The sequence below is a fragment of the Bactrocera latifrons genome, unplaced genomic scaffold (assembly GCF_001853355.1).
Source record: "Bactrocera latifrons isolate USDA-ARS-PBARC rearing strain unplaced genomic scaffold, ASM185335v1 scaffold_0, whole genome shotgun sequence".
Taxonomy (NCBI): Eukaryota; Metazoa; Arthropoda; class Insecta; order Diptera; family Tephritidae; genus Bactrocera; species Bactrocera latifrons.
The window spans coordinates 3,913,481-3,934,817 of record NW_017534406.1 but is presented as its reverse complement, the minus strand read 5'-3'; the positions used below and the strand labels follow the sequence as shown (position 1 = coordinate 3,934,817).

Sequence of the window (21,337 nt, the reverse complement as noted above, 5' to 3'; positions counted from 1 at the left end):
AAAGGATTATGTTTAACCTAAAGTATAATATTATATATACTGCGAAAGCCAAAGATTCTTACATTCAATGAATGATCCACATATAGTATGTTTGTTCATACCATACATTCACACAAGTTTATCGATTCGATTGATAGCCAAACAAAAGGCAGACTTACAAATGTTACTGGTGAAACTAGGTCTACAAAAACAAAAATCAAATAATAAACACACATAACTCTATATAAAAAGTAAAGAGTAGATTGGAGCCATATATTTGAATATAGTAAGTATATAAGTACAAATGAAAATATTTACAATTTGAACAGGGAAAGAAGAGAAAATCAAAAGGTTATTACACAAATATGTTAAGTAAATAACGAAAAGCAAATAAGAATCTATTGACTCTGAGTATTTTCTTATATTTATATTATTTGTTAGCTTATGCCTTACACGTCTTCTAAGTTCATAAATGGGCTTTATTTCAAAAAAAGAGAAACAGATCACATTCTCAACGAACAAAGCTCTATAAGTCTCCAAGACGGGAAATTTTTGGAAGAATCGAGAGTATTGTTCTCCGCCAGGCGTTTGGAGCCGTATCCATGGGAAATCAACAGCAACACGCAACAAATGGAAGGACTCAGTACAAAACTGTCTGGACTTTGCAAAAAATAGAGGCAATGGGCGAAGCTTTGTGTTCGCGGCCAAGACCGACCCCCAGTTCTAGTGTCAAAGAAGAAGCGGTAATCGATTCGGTTCTATTATTCATTATAATTGCTCTCTATAAACATATTATTTATATCCCGGTTCACCCAACAATTACTATTCGATAAAGAAAGAATTTATGTATATGACTTTATCTACTTATAGTTATTATATATTATATGCTTTACATTGGGGGTGCGTTCAGGCCCCGACGACGTCAAAGTCGTGCTTAGCTACTTTAACGGGCACCTCTTCGTCGACTTCAAAGCTGCTTTTGACAGTGTCTACGTCAATAGGAAGAAGATATATTCTATGCGAATACAAGGCTTTCTCTGAGATTGCACAAATAAAACCTTTTGAAAGGAGCTGTACTCCTAGTTCAGATAGGAAATAAAAGCGTTAGGAGATTTTAAACCGAATTTTCATAATGGGTCGTCTAAAGATCTAGGTGCGCCGCCCTTCCTCGTCTTATCACTTCGACTTAAGAGAATAATTCAGAAGCTCGCTTGGTGATTATTAAGAGGTGCTAAGCCAAAAATCTACTGTATTTTTAATAAAATACCTTATCTCTACGATGATCTGGACAGAAGCATGATAAAAAAAATCAAAAACCCGATGGAGCAAGCTACCTGAGTGCACAACGTTAGATCGGAAGTACACAAAATTCTAATTGGCGCTCGATAGAAGAGAATGTACGAAGATGATGGGAAAATTAACTGGTCAGAAATGTTTAGAGAAAGGCACCAGGAAAACAATGACCATTACGATGTATGCATCTGGTGTTCCCACGGTATGATGCATTGCAGGATGTGTCAATAGTGAGGCCGCAGAGTTTGTTAAAATTCGCGTCAAGCGCATTCATCATAAAGAATGACTACTCCTCATGGACCTAGTAACTGAACTCAATTTGGTAACGTAAGGATGTAAACTGGAGCCGTGCTGCTGGTTCAAACATTACTTCGAAAATCCTTTAGTTTTCGAAAAATATTTTCGTTGCGAGTGGCTGTTACTTAACATACCTTTGGTTACGTTGCATTGCTGTGCATTATATATAACCCTCCATACACAAAATAGCCATTTTACCTAGAAAATTTATTTTCTTCTATAAAAAGGGAATACAAAAGTAACAAGATATATCTATGTATAATGAAACTGCAAATGAGCGAAAATTAATCGTGTTAAGCGCTGGTGATATTCAAAGCGGAAATATGCGCACACAAGCGCACAAATACGAGCATGTATAACGGCGCGACTATTATGAATTCATGTCAAATAAAACGACGACATTAAATGGTATTAAGCGCACACACACACACTCAAATTTATTGACGAGAGAAACGTTCATGTAAATAGATGGGCGATTGCGCGCATGCGCGTCACAAAAGTCATTAAGAAAGTAATGCTCACCGCGCGCCATCAGAATTAGACACAATAGCTGATGCTGAGTGCAAGAAAAAAATATGAAATATCGCTGTAGAGCAGCGTAGATGCGCGCGCTGTGGCGCTAGCAGCACGAAGTTAAATAGAGAAATAAAAATTTAACGAGCTTAACGATAAGCGCTCATCAATCAACAGCGCGCCGAGCAGCAGCGGTGCTGTAAAACCGCGAGTGACACTTGACTCTCAACAAAGAAATTACAAGCGACACACATACAAACATATATGTTTCTGTAAAGAGTGTACGGGGAGCTTTGTTGAGCTAAGCGCTGAGCGCGCCACGAATTTTACGACGGTTTTCAGAGCGCGTGCGCGACAAAGGCGCCTCAAACTCACGTCATCATCGGCATCCCATTTACATACACATCACGCTCTGGTATTTGCCTTACAACTCTAAACTCTGAATGTCCAACAAGTGGTATTTGTGTGGCGCAAAACAAATTTTAAGTAACGCCAACAATAATGAACGAAGAAGAAAGACCAATAACAAATGGTAAAAACGTTGGCAGCCACTGCACAAGAGACGACATGAAGCTAGAGTAGCTAGACAAAAGAGACAACAGTAGCAGCAGCAACAACGGCGACGGTGACGACAACGCTGAGGTGGAACAACATGTTACATGTAGTAACGGCAACGGCAAGCGGCGAGCAGCTGCGCGCTGTGTACAACGAAAACGAAATGGAATTACTTTCCCAATCGTGGTATAAAATAGCACTACGGGCATGGGGCTTGTCTTATTAGTGTTTAGTGTCAGATCTCGCAAAGATGTGCGCCGGGAGATCACAAATGTTTCAAAAATCGACAACGTTGTCGCCTTCAGCGCGGCTCGCGTTCTACGCAATCGCTCTACTATTACTTTCCTGCGCCACACAACGCGCGTCGTCAATGTCACTCGAACGTTTGGGTATCGATCAGAATGAGTTGAATTCAGCGGCCATTGCAAACAATTATGCAGAGAAAACGGAAACGGATGAAGTTGCCATTTTGGTGGATGATATGGAATTGGAAGCAGTGCCCGCTAGTGGCAATACGGATGCCTATCTGTTAGTGCCAGCCGGTGGTGCTGCCGAGCGTGAAAGTGTCGAAAAGAATACAATTGAAAGTGCGGGTGATTCAAATGGTGCTGCCGAAGAGCCACAACCCAACGAAGCAACCGATATGTTGATGGTTGAGTCCAATGATGCGCCAATGCATGTGTCCTTGCTCGCCATGCCCGCTGAACAAACTGAAACGGTCGATGCCGATCAAGTGGCGCAAGCGGAAGAAATCATTAACGACGATGAGAATGTTATGGACCAAGAACTAACCAACTTAGATGATAAGATTTCGGAGATTCCCATTGAACCGGAGCTGCAGCAAGTTGTACCCGTAGTTGCTGTAGAAGTACCAGTAGAACCCATTGACAAAGTGGATAACGCAGCCGCGGATGTGGAACATGGTACACACAATGAGGATACCGCTAGTGTCGAACATGAAACCATTGCCGACGTGATTGCCGATGCCGTTGTGGAAGTCGAGAAGGATATTCAGAGTGCGCAGTTGGCCGATGAACAGTCGAGTAATGTAGTGCCAGTTGAAAGTGAAATATTGGACGAAAATGAAAAGCATGTGGAGAAACACGAAGAAACTGACAATATCCAGGAAGCTGCGGAGCACGATGCAATCGAAAGTTTGTCTGCAATGGAGGACGATTTACTACCCGAAATCGTTTCAGTGCCCGTGGAAGCAGTGCATATAGAGCAAGAGAAGAATGAAGAAAACAGCGAACCTTTGATCGTCAGTGACAGCACTGTGAATGAAGTGAATGTAGACGAAAACGAAATTAAAGAAGAAGAAAAGGAGCAGTCTGTAGAGAATGAAATTGCTGAAGACGCGGCAAGCAAACCTGTTGAGATTATTGCAAATGCAGAACCGAAGCCAGAAGAAATTGTGGATATCCAACCGGAAAGCACTAATAATGAAGATACTTCACATGTAGAAGAGTCAAATGTGTTATCCGACACTATTATGCAAACACAAAGTGAAGAAAATGAGATTGCAAATAGTAATCAAGAGGCTGAAAACCCAAATACAGAGGAATTGACTAAAGTAGAAGAAGAAAGTGATTCAGCGCATAAGGACGAAAACAAAGTAGACGCCAGTGAAGATGGCGTAGCTACTGAAGAGCATGAAGTGAATCCCATGGCCGAAGCCATTGAAAAAGAAATCGAAGCCGAAATGGCTGAAATTATTGAAGAGGATAGCAAAGCTGAAGAAACCAATGCTGATGAGATGGCACCAAACGGAGACCAGGTAGAGGATAATAAACAAGACGAGAAAATTATCGCGGATAAACACATCGACGAAACTCAAATCGTTGAGGAAGCGCAGCAAACAGAAAACGATCAGATTGCAGAGGAAAGTGAAACTGCGGAAGAATTGCAAGCAATTGAAAAAGTCCAAACCACTGAAGAACATCAGTTGAACGGAGACTCTCAAACTCTCGAAGAAAACCAACTCGCCGAAGCAGCACAAATAACTGAGAACAATCAACAGCAACAAACAGTGGATAATGCCGACGTGGAGCCCGAAGAGTTAAAACCGTTAGCTGCTAACCAGCAATTGGATGAAATTACGCAGGATGCTACGGTAATTGATGAAAGTCTACAGGCCGAAAATATGGAAAATGTTGCGGAAGAAACATTACCAGTAGGAGAAGTGGCGGAAGTAGCTACACCGGTAGAAACTCCTGCTGATATCATTCCTGAGCAAGAATCAACGGCTGAAGATGTTAAAGAAAGCATTAAGCTGGAGGAAACTGCTAGTGAAGACATTAAGGAAGAAGTGCCAATTGCAGAAGAATCGCAACAAGACGAAATTAAAGAAGAACAAGTGGACCAACAAGTATCTGAAGCCAACAGTGAGCTGTCAAAAACGGAACAACAGCAGGAATTGACTAATGAAGAAGTGCAAGAAACTGAGCTCAATCAAGCTGCAGTAAATGAAGACACAACACAAAATGACAGTCAGCAAATTACAGAAGAGAAACTGGCAGAAGAATCTATGCCAACAGAAGAAGAAGCAGTACCCGAAGCACAGGGAATAGTGGAGGAGAAATTGGAAGAAGTGCAACAACTAACAGAGTCCGAAATACAACCCGAAGCACAAAACTTGGAAGAACAACAGGAACAAGAACAAATGACACCAGCCGCAGAGTTGGCACAAGACGACGAACAACAGCCTCAAACGCCATCACAACTTGCAGAAAGTCACGAAGAACAAAAGCAACAACAAGAAGCTCAGAAGACCACGTCCGAAGAGCTGCTACAGCAGGCTGTAGTGGAAGAAGCACAGGAACCACAACAGCAGGCCGACGAGCAAGAAGCTCAGGAAGCTCAACTTGAAATTGCGCAACAACATGCTGAAGAACAACAGGCACAAGCGCCTGAGCAAGTAGTAGTAGCGCAACAGCCATTGGAAGAAGCCGAAGAAAGTGAAAATCTTAAACAACAAGCAGAAGAACACTTGGAAGAGGAAGTCGAAACGGTGCACGAACAAGTCGAGCAATTCAAGCAAGAGGAATCCGCTGTACAACAACAGCCAGAACAACAAATCGAAGAAGAACAACCACAAGTTGAGGTACAAACGCCTATGGTCCAACAAATATTCGCCGACTCACCTGCAGAAGTACCGCTTGAGATTGCTACGGAATCGCTGAACGTCGCGCCAATCGAACCCACCAATTCGTTGCTCACAACGATCATACAAGTGCCACAACAACTACAACAAATTCCACAACAATCAACGCCAGTAAAAGTCGAAAATGACGAAGCACCATTAATGGCAACACTTGTCGGTGTCAACAGTTCACCCGCCGCCGCTACAGCAGCGCCCACAGTAGCGCCACTAAATGTCATGGATAGCGTGCTCAATTATGTGAATGCCTCATTTATGCAACTCAATGGCAACAAACAACAGTTAACCACAGAAAATCTAAAGGATGACGATAACGCTGATTTGAATGCACAGTTAAGACGCTACGATGGTGCTCAGGTCTGGAGAATTGTTGTGCAAAGTGATCACGATAGGAAAATGGCGGATGAGCTGCAAACCAAATACGGTAAGTGTGACCAGTGGCAACAACAACCAAGTAATCACAATAATAATTAAATGGTAGACAACAGGTCGATACGAACCATGTATGGTGGGGGGAGGTAGAGGATAGTGTGTTGGTACAGTGAAAGTGAATGCTTGGTGCGCTTGTGTAGCGGCTGTGCTGGCATTGGCAGTGAAAAGCGCAGGCAATTGAGCTGCATGAGGAGCCTGACAGGAAGCATGCCTCTGTATTGCTGCTTGCATGCACGTGTGTATGTGTGTGTGAGTGTGTATGGCGCTCATTTTACAATGTGACCAATGAAAAAATAGAAAAATGTCGGCAGATATGTTAATCACTGGCTGTAGAGGTTACCGTCAATAAGTAGCTGTACTTACAAACCAACAAACAAACTAACTGAAAAACAGTCAAACAAAAAATCATGGTAATTAGGCTAATGGCATTGCTGCAACGTGACGGCTTTTGAACTATTTTCAATATTATACATATATATATGTACATAGATGTTTTTCACTTTTTATGCAAGACAAAATGTGCAGTTAGAAAGTTTGCAAAACGTTCAAAAATTCGCTTACGCTTCACGTGCCGTCGCAGGCAAATGACAATGTGAAAGGGATGCAGGCAGGCAGGCAGGCAGGCAGGCGCACAGCAAGCCTTGGGCGTTTATAGTGCCATTTCTGATGTTGGCAAATTTATTGCGTTCAAACTAAATAGCATTGTGAAGGGTAAATTGGCTAGATAGTGACTTGGCAGCGAAAGTAGCGTCGTTACTGCGCTACTAAAATATTACTTAGAGATTAATTTTTGTAAAAAAAACAAAAAAAAAAAAATTCTTTGCTTCGGTTCCAATGACGCTATAATAGCCATCATATTTGTAGTTCTTGTAACTTCAAAGGGTATAAAAATATTTTTTATCTTAATTTTGAGCGGTCAGCTTGTATGACAGCTATATACCATAGTGGTCCGATCCGAAAACTTTATTAAGAGATTCTGGCATTGACTAGAACAATTGCATGCCAAATTTTGTGAAGATTTAGATATGTTATATCAAATACAAGAACTTTATTTCGATCGGCAGTTTGTATGACAGCTACATATATGTTATAGTGGTCCGGAACCGAAAACTCAATTCGAAGATTTTAGCGTTGCCTTGAGCAATACTCAATGTCAAATTTGGTGGAGGCATCTTATCAAATAGAACAGTTTTGCATACAAGAACTTTTTTTGTTCAGTTTGTATGGCAGCTATATGCTATAGTCGTCCGATCTGAACAAATTGTTCGAAAATTGTAGCTATCTATTGGAAAATATTCTGTGCTAAATTTTGTGAAGATATCTTATGAAATGGAATAGTTTACCATACGGGGACTTGAGTTTGATCAGACTGTTTGTATGGCAGCTATATGCAATAGTGGTCCGATATCAGCGATTTCGACATATGAGCTGCTTCTTGGGTAGAAAATGCCATGTGCAAAATTTCAGATCGATATCTAAAGACCTAAGGGATTACTTCGTGAATATACAAACAGACAAGTAGACACATTGCATATACATAGCTAAAGATTGTATAGTTACTATTTTTGGAGAGTAGTACACTAAAATTTCTTCTATGGTCGTAGCAGTTGTTAAAGAAAAAATTCCGGTATAACCTATAGTTCAATTCGTAACGATTCACGTTTAATGCGTTCAATTGACTTAAAATGGTTTTTACGGAGCGGTCGTTTGAGTTTGCTGAATAGCCAGAAGGAACGCTGCGCTCAATCAAGGCTGCGACGCGATATTGATGGAAAATTTGGCGAAAAATTCGTGAAGAAACAATGCAAAAAAAAAAACAAAGAGTTATCGAGTTCACGAATAGCTTCGCGCAAACGATGCAGAACACTTAAATAGTAATCCTTGTTGACAGATGGAATTTGGAGTGCACCATGCCTCGAAAATCATAGAAAACTGTCCACATAAACTGGATTTTTGACTTGCTTTGACGTGGTTTTTTCGCCTTCGGATCAACTTTGCCACGATATTTTGCCCGTTGATCGTATGTTTCCCGGTCGCAACCATTAATCCAAGACATTTTGCCAGTAATAATACATTTCATGACACCCTGGCAGTCAGAAATCATTGCTTCACAGACGTTAACTCGACGCTGTTTTTTTAAAAATGAGTGATTTGGGAACCAATCGTGCTTTCAATTTTCCTAAACCCAAATGATCTTTCAAAATGGTTTTCACTGGTTCTTCTTTCTTTCTTCTAACGATGCCAGTAAAATCTCTGACTGTTAATCGTCGATTTACAAGCACCAATTCCTTTATTTTATTGACATGTGAATCATCAGTTGATGTTGATTACAGTCCTGGACATGATTCATCAAGGCATACTCGACCTTCTTTGAATAAATCTGTACCAATCAAAAGCACTTGCTCACGACAAATAATTATCACCGCAAGCCTTTTTCAACATTCTGAACGTTTCAGTAACAGAAATTTGATTCCGCATACAAAATTGGCACAGATGTCACTGACAGTCATACAACAGTAAGAAATAATATTTCGACGAATGGGTTTCGCGGGAAAATTTAATGCAAAGTCTTACTATGTTTTGCTCACAGTAGTGTTTGTACAGAACAGGAGTATAAAACACGAAATATGCGGAAAAAAAGAAAGCGAGCTATTCCAAATTATTGGTATTCATTGCAAAGCTTTAGAAGAAGAATATTCAAGTACAAATTAAACCAAGATCGACTTCATCGAAAGAGATATTTCGAAAATATGTAAAGAGTTAGGCCATTAAGTTGTCAACAAACTTTGCCTTACATTCTGCAACCAAAGAATTTTATTTTGGTTATTGTTTTTTAATTGAAGAGTATTTTAAAATCTGCACAGATTTTTGTTTTAAGTTTAAAATGCTAAAAAATATGTTAAGCCTGACAAAAGCGAGCTTTAATGATACCAAAATAATAATTTTAAGAAAACACAAATATTTCGAAAAAAAGGCTTCGCACAGGCGTCTCTTGCAAGCAGTTTACTAATCTCTGCGCTAGCGCTTTGCCTGCTGCATTACTCGCGGAAAAAGTTGCTGCTGCCTCATGCGTTGTTTTGCATACAACATACATACAAAACAGTAGTCAATTGGACTTCTTCGCTACTCTCTACACTTAACTGATTTATTTATCTACTTTTAATCATTTGCATAGTTTATTTTTATTGTTATTGGATTTTTTCTTCTTTTTTTAAATTTTCTGTAATTTCACTTTAAACGTTAACAATTCAAATTTGCCTAACTGACTTTGTATGCTGCAGCATACTTTTCCGCCACTGAGCTGCCGAGTGCTTGTTCGCGTTTGGCATTCAAAATGGGCAAAGGAAAGGAGCCTCAGCTGCAGCTGGCCACAAGCGCTGAACAATGAGAGTAGTTAGCTTTCTTTGCACAGCCGCCAGAGCGAAAGTAAAAGCAAAGTAATTGAAAAGTAATGCAAATAAGTAATCTATATTCAGCTAATGAAACGAGATATACATGCATGCAAAAGAAAAGTAGTGCGACAAAAAATATATTATATGAACAAATTTAAGTTTGTTGGCAAAAAGTGTATTATTTTGAAATGCACAGAGAAAGTGTGCAACATATAAATACTTTTTAAAATTACTTTAAAATTTAGCAACAAACTATTGAAATAATTTTTTTTTTTTTTTTATAAATCTAAGGTAAATCAAAGCAAAGTTTTCCAGTTTCTGCATACTTGTCAAGGTTGGTTATCATTCAAGGTCAATGTATGTATATGTACCTATGACAAATGACAACCTAAATTCGATATGAAACGCATTCTCATAACAGTTTTCATGCACATACAGCATCTACTGTCACTCATGTATATCCATACATATGCTTATACATAAATATATAAATATACATATGTATATAAAGTCATATGGCTACAATAAATAAGTATATATAAACCTGCGCCGTCGTGTACAGCATATTCTGATGATATAACGAAATTTACTCAACTTTTTTACTCGCGCAATCACAAAAAAGTCTGCAAATAACATTTTCTCATGGTTAATGAGTTTGTGATGATAGCAGAAACGTTTTTAATGAGTTTTCTCAGCAGGAATTATTAAAAAATATATTACACGCATATATATGTATGTATATTCATACTTATGTATGTATAAGTTAAGGAGCTTTTTCAGAGCATAGCTTAAGTAATGGAATAAATTTAAAGGCTTCTCACAGCGTCACAACGTTATTTGATACAAAACCAAATATATCTTATAACTGAAAATAATGGAACCTTTAATGTAGACCACTATACAGTATATAATTTCACAATAATGCTTACCGCAATATTTAAATAATTCGAAAAAAATAAAATTAAAAAAATTAAAATTGAAGAAATTAAAATCGGAAAACCCCTCATTTAATATAATATATTATATTATTATTCAACTCTCTTTAAAATATATTCCCATTGGTAAACTAAACTAAACGTGTTCAGAGTATGATATTTACATTATCTTATCAATGCTTTTTCTTTATGAAAAATTTCGAATAGGTGGCAAATCTGTCAAGAACGGATTTTTTGAAGCTTAATTAAAACTATTTAGAAGTTTTTGTCTGCCTCCTTTTTTATTTTAAAATTTCCAAAAAGGTGGCAACCTTGCTACTTTATTTTTCGTTAGTTTTATGCGTTTGAATTTTTTTTAATAATTTACATTTTTTAAATTTTAACAAAAGTTTTTTTAATTGTGGCAACTTTCTTAACTTGTTTTTCATTAATTTTAGTCGCTTTGATTCTGTTTTAATCAGTTGTTTATAAAATTAAAAAAATATATTTTTTATTTGTTTTAGAAAGGTGGCAACTTCCGTACTTTATTTTCCATAAATTTTATTCGGTTGTCATTTTTTCAGTAATTTGCATTTATTAAATTTAAAATAATTTATTTAAAATCTTCAAAGAGGTGGCAACCTTCTTCCTTTGTTTGTCATTAATTTCATTCGTTTGTAATTTTTTAGTAATGTACGTATGCATATGTATGTATATTTAAAATTAAAAAAAATTATTCTAAAAATTCAAAGTGGCAACCTTCTGACTTTGATTTTTTTTATTTTAGTTCTTTTGATAATCAAAAAAAAAATTATTAAATAATTAGTATTTCTAAAATTAAAAAACAATTATATTATTGGTTTCAAAAAGGTGGCAACCTTCGTACTTTACTTTTCCTTAATTTGATTTCAGTTATACTTTCCTAGTAATTTGTATTTTTAAAATTAAAAAAAAAATGTATTTAACATTTTCAAAGCGGTGGCTTGGCTTTTCATTAATTTTAGTCGTTTTAATTGGTTGGTATGTAAAAAAAATATTTATTACTTGTTTCAAACGGGTGGCAACCTTCGAACCTAACTCTTCGTTAAATTTGTTCGTTTGCAATTTTTTAGTAATTATCATTGTTAAAACTAAAACAAAAAATTAAGGAGTTGGAAACCGTCTAACTTAATTTTTTTATTAATTATATTGGTTAGTAATTTTTTTGAGTAATTGGTATTTCTAAAATTTTAGCAAATTAAATTTTTTATATGACGACCATTAATTACGTTAGCGGCCACAGCAATTGGTGGTCCATGCCACTGAACTCAGTTTTTGTGGTAAAAAAAGTATACCTAAATAACTAACAAGCTACCGTTATTTTATGCACTTCATAAGGTTAAGAAACTCATAAGGCTGTGAGTGAAGTTACAATAATTAACAAACTTCCATAATCGATTCGTTCCGCAATTTCGTAGCTCTTCAAACAATTGCCGCCTATCCATACATACACACATACATATAATGCATACATGAATACTTATACTATATAGCAAACCACATAGCAAAAATTATGAAATATTTATTATTGATGTACAATCGAAGTATTGAAATATTTTCTAATTTTTTTATTTTTCACTTATGTTTTTTGCTTTCTTCCATTTTCACACGAACGCGGCTCGATTCCCATTTGTGCTTTCAACTAATAATTAACCCACCATCCATAAAAATAAAAAAAAAAATAAAAAATCATCAACATACTGCAGGTGGTCAACTGTGGAAGGAGGTGAAACAAGAGGTCGATTACTTGTTGAAGCCACAAGTTTTGGCCGAAGCCGCACAGCATGTACGCGCCGCAAATCTGTCGCGCATCGTTCTCATCGATAATTTACAAAATGTCATCGAAACGGAAAATCCCAGCGCAGCAGAAATCGCACAATACCAGAACCGAAAGGGTAAGTTTTGCTAAGTTTTTAGCTAAAAACAAGCAAAAGAAATTCATTCGATAGCAAAAAAAAAAAAAAAAACAAAAAAGAAACAAACAAGTGGCAGACGTTTTCATTAGATGAGCGCTGCTAGGCAAACACTTGGCTGCAGCAAGGCGTGCGAGTGGGTGTAAGCGCAGTGGTGTTGTATCAGGTGTAAATGTGTAACATGTTGACGCCGTCACGGGCAACAATTCACACTTTATTCAAAGTGCACATACTGCGTCATTCATATATAAATATCCTCGCAACTAACTAAGGGGTATTCACGATATGAACATTAACTGAATTCGGGGTACAACAATTAATTAAATGTTATTATTTTGCTGTTCTTTCTCACTTTATTTTGCCCTGATAACTTGTTCACATCGTTGTGGGAACTAGTTGGATATCAGTTGTCATCTTGCGTTTTGGCCTAGGCTTAGAAGGATTTAATCGGCGAACAGCGCCTGTAGAACATAGGATATCTTCGGACCCAAAGTACGGCAGGGGTTTTAGATGGGCGTCGAACCCAACCACACTACCAATTGGTACTGAAAATGCCTGGCACTTTTAAGGCGCTGATTAACGCATTAATTTGAACCGCTGTGCTTTTTAGCGCCGTGGGGTAAGGCTGTTGTCAGCAGGTATTCACGATGAACACACCGGGCATTGGTAATTGTCCAATTGGCATTTTTGTTGTAAGGTGAAAAATCCAGTCGGACCCAAATTGCAAAATTTGTAGAGATGGAAATCTCCAGCGCTTGCACCTGTCCCGCCTTTGCAAGACTGAGACTGAAACATCTCGCCAGTCATGCTTTCGGCGAACCAGGAGACGTAGCCCAAACTGACATGAATCATATGGGAGGTTTGGGTTTTTTTCAGCCTCCGGTTCATTTTCATTAAGCCACGTTTCGTCACCAGTAACGACACATTTGATCAAAGTATGGTCCCTATGTTGTCAAGGTACTTTTTGTGACTTCTACACGACGAAGTTCATGAAAAATTAGAAGAGGGGGCTGGACCGCTGTTATGAGGAAGACTTTTGTTCTATACAAATTAAACTCCCTAAAATACTGCTGGAGCAGGAGCATTTGCAACTATTCCTCGGATGTGATTATAGCCGAGTTTACAACAGCCCATCAGTCATTAATCCGTTTCGCTCTTTGGCGCTAATTGGAGATTCCCTGCTTTATTTGGTCTTTCCAACGGAGTGGGGATCTATCTCTGCTTCCCCTGGCGGATATTGCATTGAATACTGTCTGAAGGGATTTCATCCATTCGGGCGACATGACCTTGAAAGCGTTGCCGCTGTTTCTTAATTCGTTGAACTATGTCAATACTGATGTATAGCTCGTACAGATCATCGTTAGATCGACTGCGGTATTCGTCCTTTCTCTCGAAAACTTGTAACGCCGACTCATCAGATGTTGTCGTCGTCCATGCCTCTGCCGAATATAGCAGTGTAGAAATAATGAGTGACCTATATAGTTTGATCTCTGTTCGTCGAGAGAGACCTGTTCCTTCCGAAGTCGACTTTTACGAGGGCATAAACCAGCAGGGCAGTGGCACCTTCCCAATTAAAGGACCGGACATCCCGTGACTCCGTGGTCGTCTAATGAATATTGTATGTAGGCCAAACTTGACGCGAACATAAAAAAGGGTTGTATTTTATCATTCAGCTGTTTAAATTTGATCAGCTGATATACCAAGCTATAAAATTCGAATAAAAAATTAGTAGTTAGAATACCCTCAATTAATGAAAAGTGTGCCATTATCGTGACAAAACTGCCCCTATGAGGCGAGCGAGGGGTAACGTGAGGAAAAAACGAAGATAACTTTCCGCTGAGCTGCAAAAAATGTGTTAAATAAGTAAGAAAATCAACACAATTTGAAATTTTCTGGGGTTGTTGCATTTGTTCGTCTTTGTCGTCTATATGCCAACGCCTTCGCACAAAACTTTAGCAATGCAGACAATTCGATGGTGGCTGTTATAATGGAGTTAATGGCAATGGCAATGGTGGTGGTGCCACTTTTATGCCTATTTGTGGGGGGGTGTTGCGCTGTTGGGCCGTTAGTTACGCCAAACTAACTTTGTCAATATATTTGCCGCCAGCCACTGTCATAAGGCGGTATGAAAAATGACGTTTAGCTGACAATGGGGCACGTTTGTGAAGACAAAATGCATAGCTTCTAGTAAGCAAGTAGTGTGGCAAGACCATGTAATTCTTACACGCCTGACTGCGCTAAATGACTTTTTTATTGTTTGGGTTTGAGAAGTGTTAGTTATTTGTTTTCTAATACATTTTCGATTGTTTGTAGATGTGACACCACAAATTTTTGGGCGTACTAACTAATTTATCGAAAATCAACACGAGCACACGAGCTCTAGTTGCCACGAAAATTACGAACATATTCCAACTTTTACAAGGGGGAGTTGGCCTCTTGACACCTTTGTCATGCATTGCTAGATTCTCCTGTAAGCACTTACACCCTTTTAAGTTTCAGTGATTTTTGGCTACGCTTTGTTATACTTTGGTGTGCCACGTTTGAGTTTGTTTTTCGGATACATAATGATGTGTAAATTTCGGGCTTTCGTGTTTTGTTACGCTCTGATTAAATGATAAAGTCAATTTTAAGTGCGGCTGAATTATTGCTGCAGTTGACAGACGCTATTGCGACACGAATGTAGTTAAAAGAAATTGATTAAAAAATAAGGAGACAAATAGTGACACTTTGGTAACTTTGGTTGAGAATTAATGATAGCAATTAGGGGGCTTAGGAGATAACTTTGTTGAGAATTTCTAAAATATGCATAATTAGATGAGTTTTTTTCGAGAATTGTTGAGAATTTCTAAAATATGCATAATTAGATGGATTTTTTCGAGAGAAAGGTTCTGCGAAAGATAAATGGTCCTTTGCGCATTGGCAACGGCGAGTACTGCAGTCGATGGAACGAGATATACGACGACATTGAGATAGACATGGTTCAGCTAATCAAAAGACAGCGGCTACGCTGACTAGGTCCTGTCGTCCGAATGGGGGAAAACACACTAGCAGTACCCGCCGGGGAAAGCAGAGGAAGACCTCCACTCTGTTGAAAAGAGCAGGTAGAGAAGGAATCTCCAATTGACGCTAAACAGCGAAAATAAAGAACGACTGGGTCTTGTAAACTCGACTATAACCGCGTAAACGGTGTCTACGCCAATAAAGAAGAAGATGTACAACTGGCGTTACCGCGCATAGGCTACAGTAGCTGACGAAGTTTTATATTCTCAGTTCAGACTTACCAAATGTTGGGGTGTTATAAAATTCAACGTTCTAACAAGAAAATATATCCGCAGCAGGGTCTGTTACAATTTGCGCCAAGCGTAGGCAGCCGAAAGGGTGACTACTACTCTTGGACCTAGCAACAGAACTCCCTCTGGTATCGCAAAGGACCAAAAATGGTCTGTGCGTGGCTTATTGCCTTACTAATGCTAACCGAGAAGTACTAGATCTTGACAAACTCCCTTAAGCAGACAATATAACTTAAGCTGTTTGACTTTCACGAAGTTTTTGTAACACGACAAATCGGTTCTTTTGATGAGCTTGCGCGACATCTACTTAGGGCAGAGTTTTCTCATAATCAACTGTACAAGAACGGCATGTCATTCACGCCCCATTTCTATCCTTAAAGCGTCAGCTAACTCTATCAACCAGTACTGCTTCAATTTCCTTAAAATTCCGCATTCGTGTGCATTGCGGCAATTAAGACTGTCTTCAGTTTAACGGACGGCAATCAATCAAACCCACTAAAGAATTGTTTAATCAATAGGAAGGCAATTTCAATTCGAATGTCGAGCTGTTAAAATAGTGGCGACTAAAGCAAAATGCGAGTCCCCAAATTCTAAATGTAAAAGTGCAACATTGTAACATAAATGGCGCTGCAATTATCGCGAACCCTCTTCGGTGAACGCACAAACCATGGACGAATGTCCCAAATGACAAAAGAAATGAATGTTAAGCTCTTATATAACAATATATAGTACACATACATACATATTACATATACGCGCATTTAGTGCATTTTCTTTTAAAGCAAGTTCAAATCACAGGAGGGGTGGGACCCTTACACTTTGTAGCGTTTGCTTAAAGACAACAGAGTCAAGTTGCATTTGTAGGCAATTTGTTACTTCTTGCGTACTTGCTGGCATATCCGGAGTTTTTTACGATTCCTTTGATGGGTGGGCGGCGTTTGTCAAACATTTTATGGATTTCATGCTTGAGTGAATTTAATTTGCGCACCACAAAAAGGAAAACTTTTTCAATCAAAGAAAGCATATGTGATTTGTTGATTTATTTATTTACTGATTTTGTTTTTTTTTTTTTTATTTTATTATATTTTATTTTTAGGACACCGCTTGACTTGGAAAGCCTATCATCGTCTCGCAGACATACATGGTTTCTTTGATACAATGGCAAAAACATATCCCGACATTTGCTCTGTGGAAACAATTGGCTATTCTATACAGAAACGTCCATTGAAAATCTTAAAGTGAGTTGAAATATAATATTTAAAAAAAATAATAATAAGAAAAGCATAATAACCATATCACTAACAGCTGAATATAACCTACACAATTTAATTTTCATTTTCACTTTCCACTTTTTCAGAATCTCCAATGGTAATCCTGGCAATCCCGGCATCTGGATCGATGGTGGCATGCACGCACGCGAGTGGATTAGCTCTGCAACGGTCACATATATTGCCAATCAATTGATTGAAGATTGGGAGAACTTGCCCGAATATATGCGCAATGTCAACTGGTAAGCCACATTAAGCCGCACTTATTGCCACTTGCATAGTGAATTCAATTTCCATTTCACTTGTCAACAGGTACATACACGCTGTGGCTAATCCCGATGGTTATGAGTACACACACACCACCGATCGTTTGTGGCGTAAGAATATGCGTTCGCATGGCCGTCAATGTCCAGGTGTCGATTTGAATCGTAACTTCGGTTACAAATGGGGCGGCAAGGGTACATCGGCAAATCCATGCGCGCAAACTTATCGCGGCAGCAAAGCTTTCTCGGAACCGGAGACATTCTATATTTCGAAATTCATTAGCAATTATCCGCGTGACACCTTCAAGGCTTTCCTTTCGTTCCACAGTTATGGCCAGTACATCTTGTATCCATGGGGTTATGATTATCAGCCAACTGCCGATAAAGCGGATTTGGATCGTGTGGCGCGCCAAGCGGGAACGGTGAGTTAAATAATTATTCTTACATTCGGTTAGGTTAGACAATAAGCCAGGCATAGATCCTTTGTGATACCAGATGCAATTTAGTTGCTAGGTCCAAGAAGAGTAGTCATCCTTTGGGATGCCTGCGTTTGGCTCTGTGGCCCCATTATCTCCTCCAGTGTACAAGAGATGATCCATTGCTGGTGCCCTGCTCTAGACATATCCCGCAATTTTCTTGATCTGTCGACCCCATCCTTCAGGAGTGTGTCACCAGCAAACGGTGACCAGTTAGTTATTGTTACATAAGTAACTGTAAAAAATTGATATTTATATATTGCCGGAGATTGTTAAAAACACTCGATTTTTGTTGTTTAAGCAATTGTGGTGAGAAACTGGAGAAACAAAGCATTCATTACCAGGTAATTTTTGGTATTTTCCGTGAAAATAGTTGGTGATGCAATCGAAACTCCATTATAAACGAAAATGATAGCACCCACATGCAAGTGATTTAAGCTCAGCTGGCCGACGAACTAGCCTGCTCTGCGGCAGAGTCCAGGATGATGAGACCAGAACTATTATGACACTGAGGTCCCACACTATAAAGGAGTCAGCAGGAATGCGCCATGTCAAGCTATTTTTGGAAGGCTACAACCTTGCAAGGTTTAAAAAAATGATCAACCTCCCTCGAGACTAATTCTGCACCCTCGTCAAGCTCTATACAGGGAACTCAAGGCTCAGGAAGCACTTCTTCAACATTTGAACAGTCTCTTGCGCAAACTAAAGGTTCTGCGACATGGAATAGGAAACTCCTGAACATTTGATTCTGGCAAGCTCAAATCCCTAAGTTCTATCTACGTGGACAGGCATTACATAACCTCAGTCGCGCCCAACAGTCTTCTGGAATTGTTCAGAATGCTGGACCTTTGTGACCGAATAGTTAATTTACAGCTTAGTTGTCTTAACTAAGAGACTTGCTTAAATATATGACGGTTACTGAATATAAAACTTAGAGGCAAATTTTCAAAATAATGTAGTTGAAAACATACTTAAACTAAAACTTTTCAAATCTATACTCTACTGCAACAAACTACAGCTTTTAAAGTCTATAGTTTATAGATCCAAGTTTAGACCAATTGACTTGTTTTTTCGTCCAAAATACATTTGGCTGAACAGTTCAGTGAAGATCTTCTACTGATCAAAAATACTTCAAAATAGCTTTGCAGCTGTTGTGAACTAAGTGAACTAAAAAACCTGTCCTACTAACATTAACATTAGTAAAGACTGTTCTAAAAAAAACATTAAAGAAAAAAATATTTATTACTTATCATGCTAAGATGATTACTAAGTTCTTTAAATTTAATTTATGTTCAATTTATTTTTCTACAACCAGACCATCACCAAGAAGTCCGGTGGCAAGTACACTGTCGGCCCATCAGCCACCACTCTTTATCCAGCAGCCGGCGGTTCGGATGATTGGGCCAAGGGCTTTGCTGGCATCAAATATGCCTACACAATTGAAATGGGCGACACCGGCCGCTATGGTTTCGTGCTACCCGCTAGCCATATCGAACCTAACGGCCGGGACGGTTACACTTTCGCTGAGACGGTGGCGCACGCCATCACACAGGGCAACAAATACAGTCGAAAACGTGCCTTATAAAATTGTGGATTAGTTTAATTTTCTAAATTAATTTAACGTAAATTATTTATTTATTAATTTAATATTTATTTATTGCAATGCTRACTTAAAGTTAAGTGTGGCCGGCAAACTACCTAATTAACCGAAAGAAGTGGGTAGTCTAGCAAAAGCCAATTTAGCTTAGTAACGAAAATGCCAATTAAAGTAATGCCTATTTATTTATTTATTATGCGAGATATTTATTTATTTATTTATTGTATTTGTAAAAGTAATTTATTTGCGTATTTATGTTGTACTGGCTTAAAGTAAGTGTAATTTTGGCCGATTAGTTGCATTTAAATGGACTGAAAGTTTATTTAAACAAATGAAAGCGTACAGAAAATCCAAGTGAATAATAAAATGAAATGAAATTGAAAATAAAAGCAACTGTATTTTTATGTGAAATGCAAATGCAGCGGTTTTCGATTGGAATGCGTGCAAGATTTAACAGTCACTACATGTCAACTGAGTAAGTGTGCTGGCAAAGTTTTCAGACCGCGCGTGTGTGTGTGTGAAAGAGTAAATGAGATTTTGGTTATACACTCAACGTTAACTTCGGTCCACTTATGTATAAGTGCATACTAGACTACGTAATCACGCAAAGACATACCTACATATGTATGTCAATAAGTAATACTTTGTTACATTCTTGTAGGTGGTTATTACTAAAAATTTTAAGGGGTTCTTTACTCTTGAGAATTTCAAAAAACCGATCCTTGCTTTGAATGTAACGGGGTTTTCAATATTGACGCCACAAAAGTATACCGATAGGGACTGCAAACGATGCCATTTTTCTGCTCTTTTGATAGTTCCTTTCAGTAAGGTTTGTCATTCCATCATGGAAATTTGTAAGATTCAACAACGAGTCGGAATCATTTTAATTTACTAACGAAAATCGGAATCAGTGGTCTCAACTTTAAGAGCTCTAAGTCCAATTTATGGTCGTCATAATCGCCCTGTCGCATCAACAATTGAGCGTCTAGTGGGAAAAAAGTATAAAGACTCAGTATAAAATATTCCAGCGCCAGTGAGACAAAGAAGTGCCCGTCGACCCAAATCAGTCCCCCAGACGTCGTGCTTAAGCTTTGAGCATCTGTGTGCCGTCGTTGTGGGGAATTTTTCGAAAAGATCTTGGCCTACATCCTTATAAGATCAAATTGTCGCCAAAATCGTCGTATGTTCGTGAACGGGGCTAAGTAACAACATGAAAATGGTTCGTATTTTCATCGCAAGAGCTCATTTCTGGCTGAATGGCTGCGTCAATAAACAAAATATGCGTTATTGGTCAGTCAGCAATTCACACGTACTTCATGAGTCACCATTGCATTTCGAAAAAAATACGGTTTGGCGCAGTTTATGGGACGGCGGAGTCATTGGACCATACTTCTTCGGTAATGATCAAGACTGTGAATGGGAATCGCCACCGCTCAATGATAACCGAATATTTTTAGGCCGAATTGGATGATATGGACTACGACAATATGTGGTTTCAACAGGATGGCGCCACAAGCCACACAGCCAATGTCATAATCGATTTATTGAAAACCAAGTTTGGTGAACGTGTTATCTCACAAAATGGCACAATCAATAGGCCACCTCTGTCGTGCGATTTGACGCCGTTATACCATTTCCTGTGGGGCTACGTCAAATATATGGTATATGCCAACAAGCCAGCGACGATTGTTGAACTTGGATGAATATCGAACGTGAAATTGCAACAGTATCGGCCGATTTATGCTTGAAAACCCTTGAAAATTATGTTCAACGTCTGGAGTTCTGCAGGAGTGTCGGTGGTGGCCATGCGACAGACATTGAGTTCCATACATCATGGCCAAAAATACTCTTCCACAGGAATCAAGAATTTGATTGATATCCTAAACCGTTTTTGTTTTTTTTTTTTTAAGTTTTAGTTTTTGTTTTACCCGTTACATCTTAATATATAAAACCGAT

At 38.5% G+C, this 21,337-nt stretch overlaps 2 protein-coding genes across 3 annotated transcripts in view; one reads left to right on the top strand and one right to left on the bottom strand.

Annotated features, from left to right (window-relative positions):
- The window catches only part of LOC108968179 (serine-rich adhesin for platelets), a 76,628-nt gene that overhangs the window by 14,318 nt on the left and 40,973 nt on the right, over positions 1-21,337 (bottom strand). The gene's annotated exons all lie outside the window — the stretch shown is intronic.
- On the top strand, positions 2,855-19,499 carry LOC108968101 (interaptin). The gene is made up of 6 exons (XM_018931922.1): positions 2,855-6,221; positions 12,281-12,469; positions 16,874-17,015; positions 17,135-17,287; positions 17,358-17,730; positions 19,100-19,499. The coding sequence occupies exons 1-6, from the start codon at positions 2,888-2,890 to the stop codon at positions 19,367-19,369; spliced, it is 4,461 nt and encodes a 1,486-aa protein (XP_018787467.1). The 5' UTR covers positions 2,855-2,887; the 3' UTR covers positions 19,370-19,499.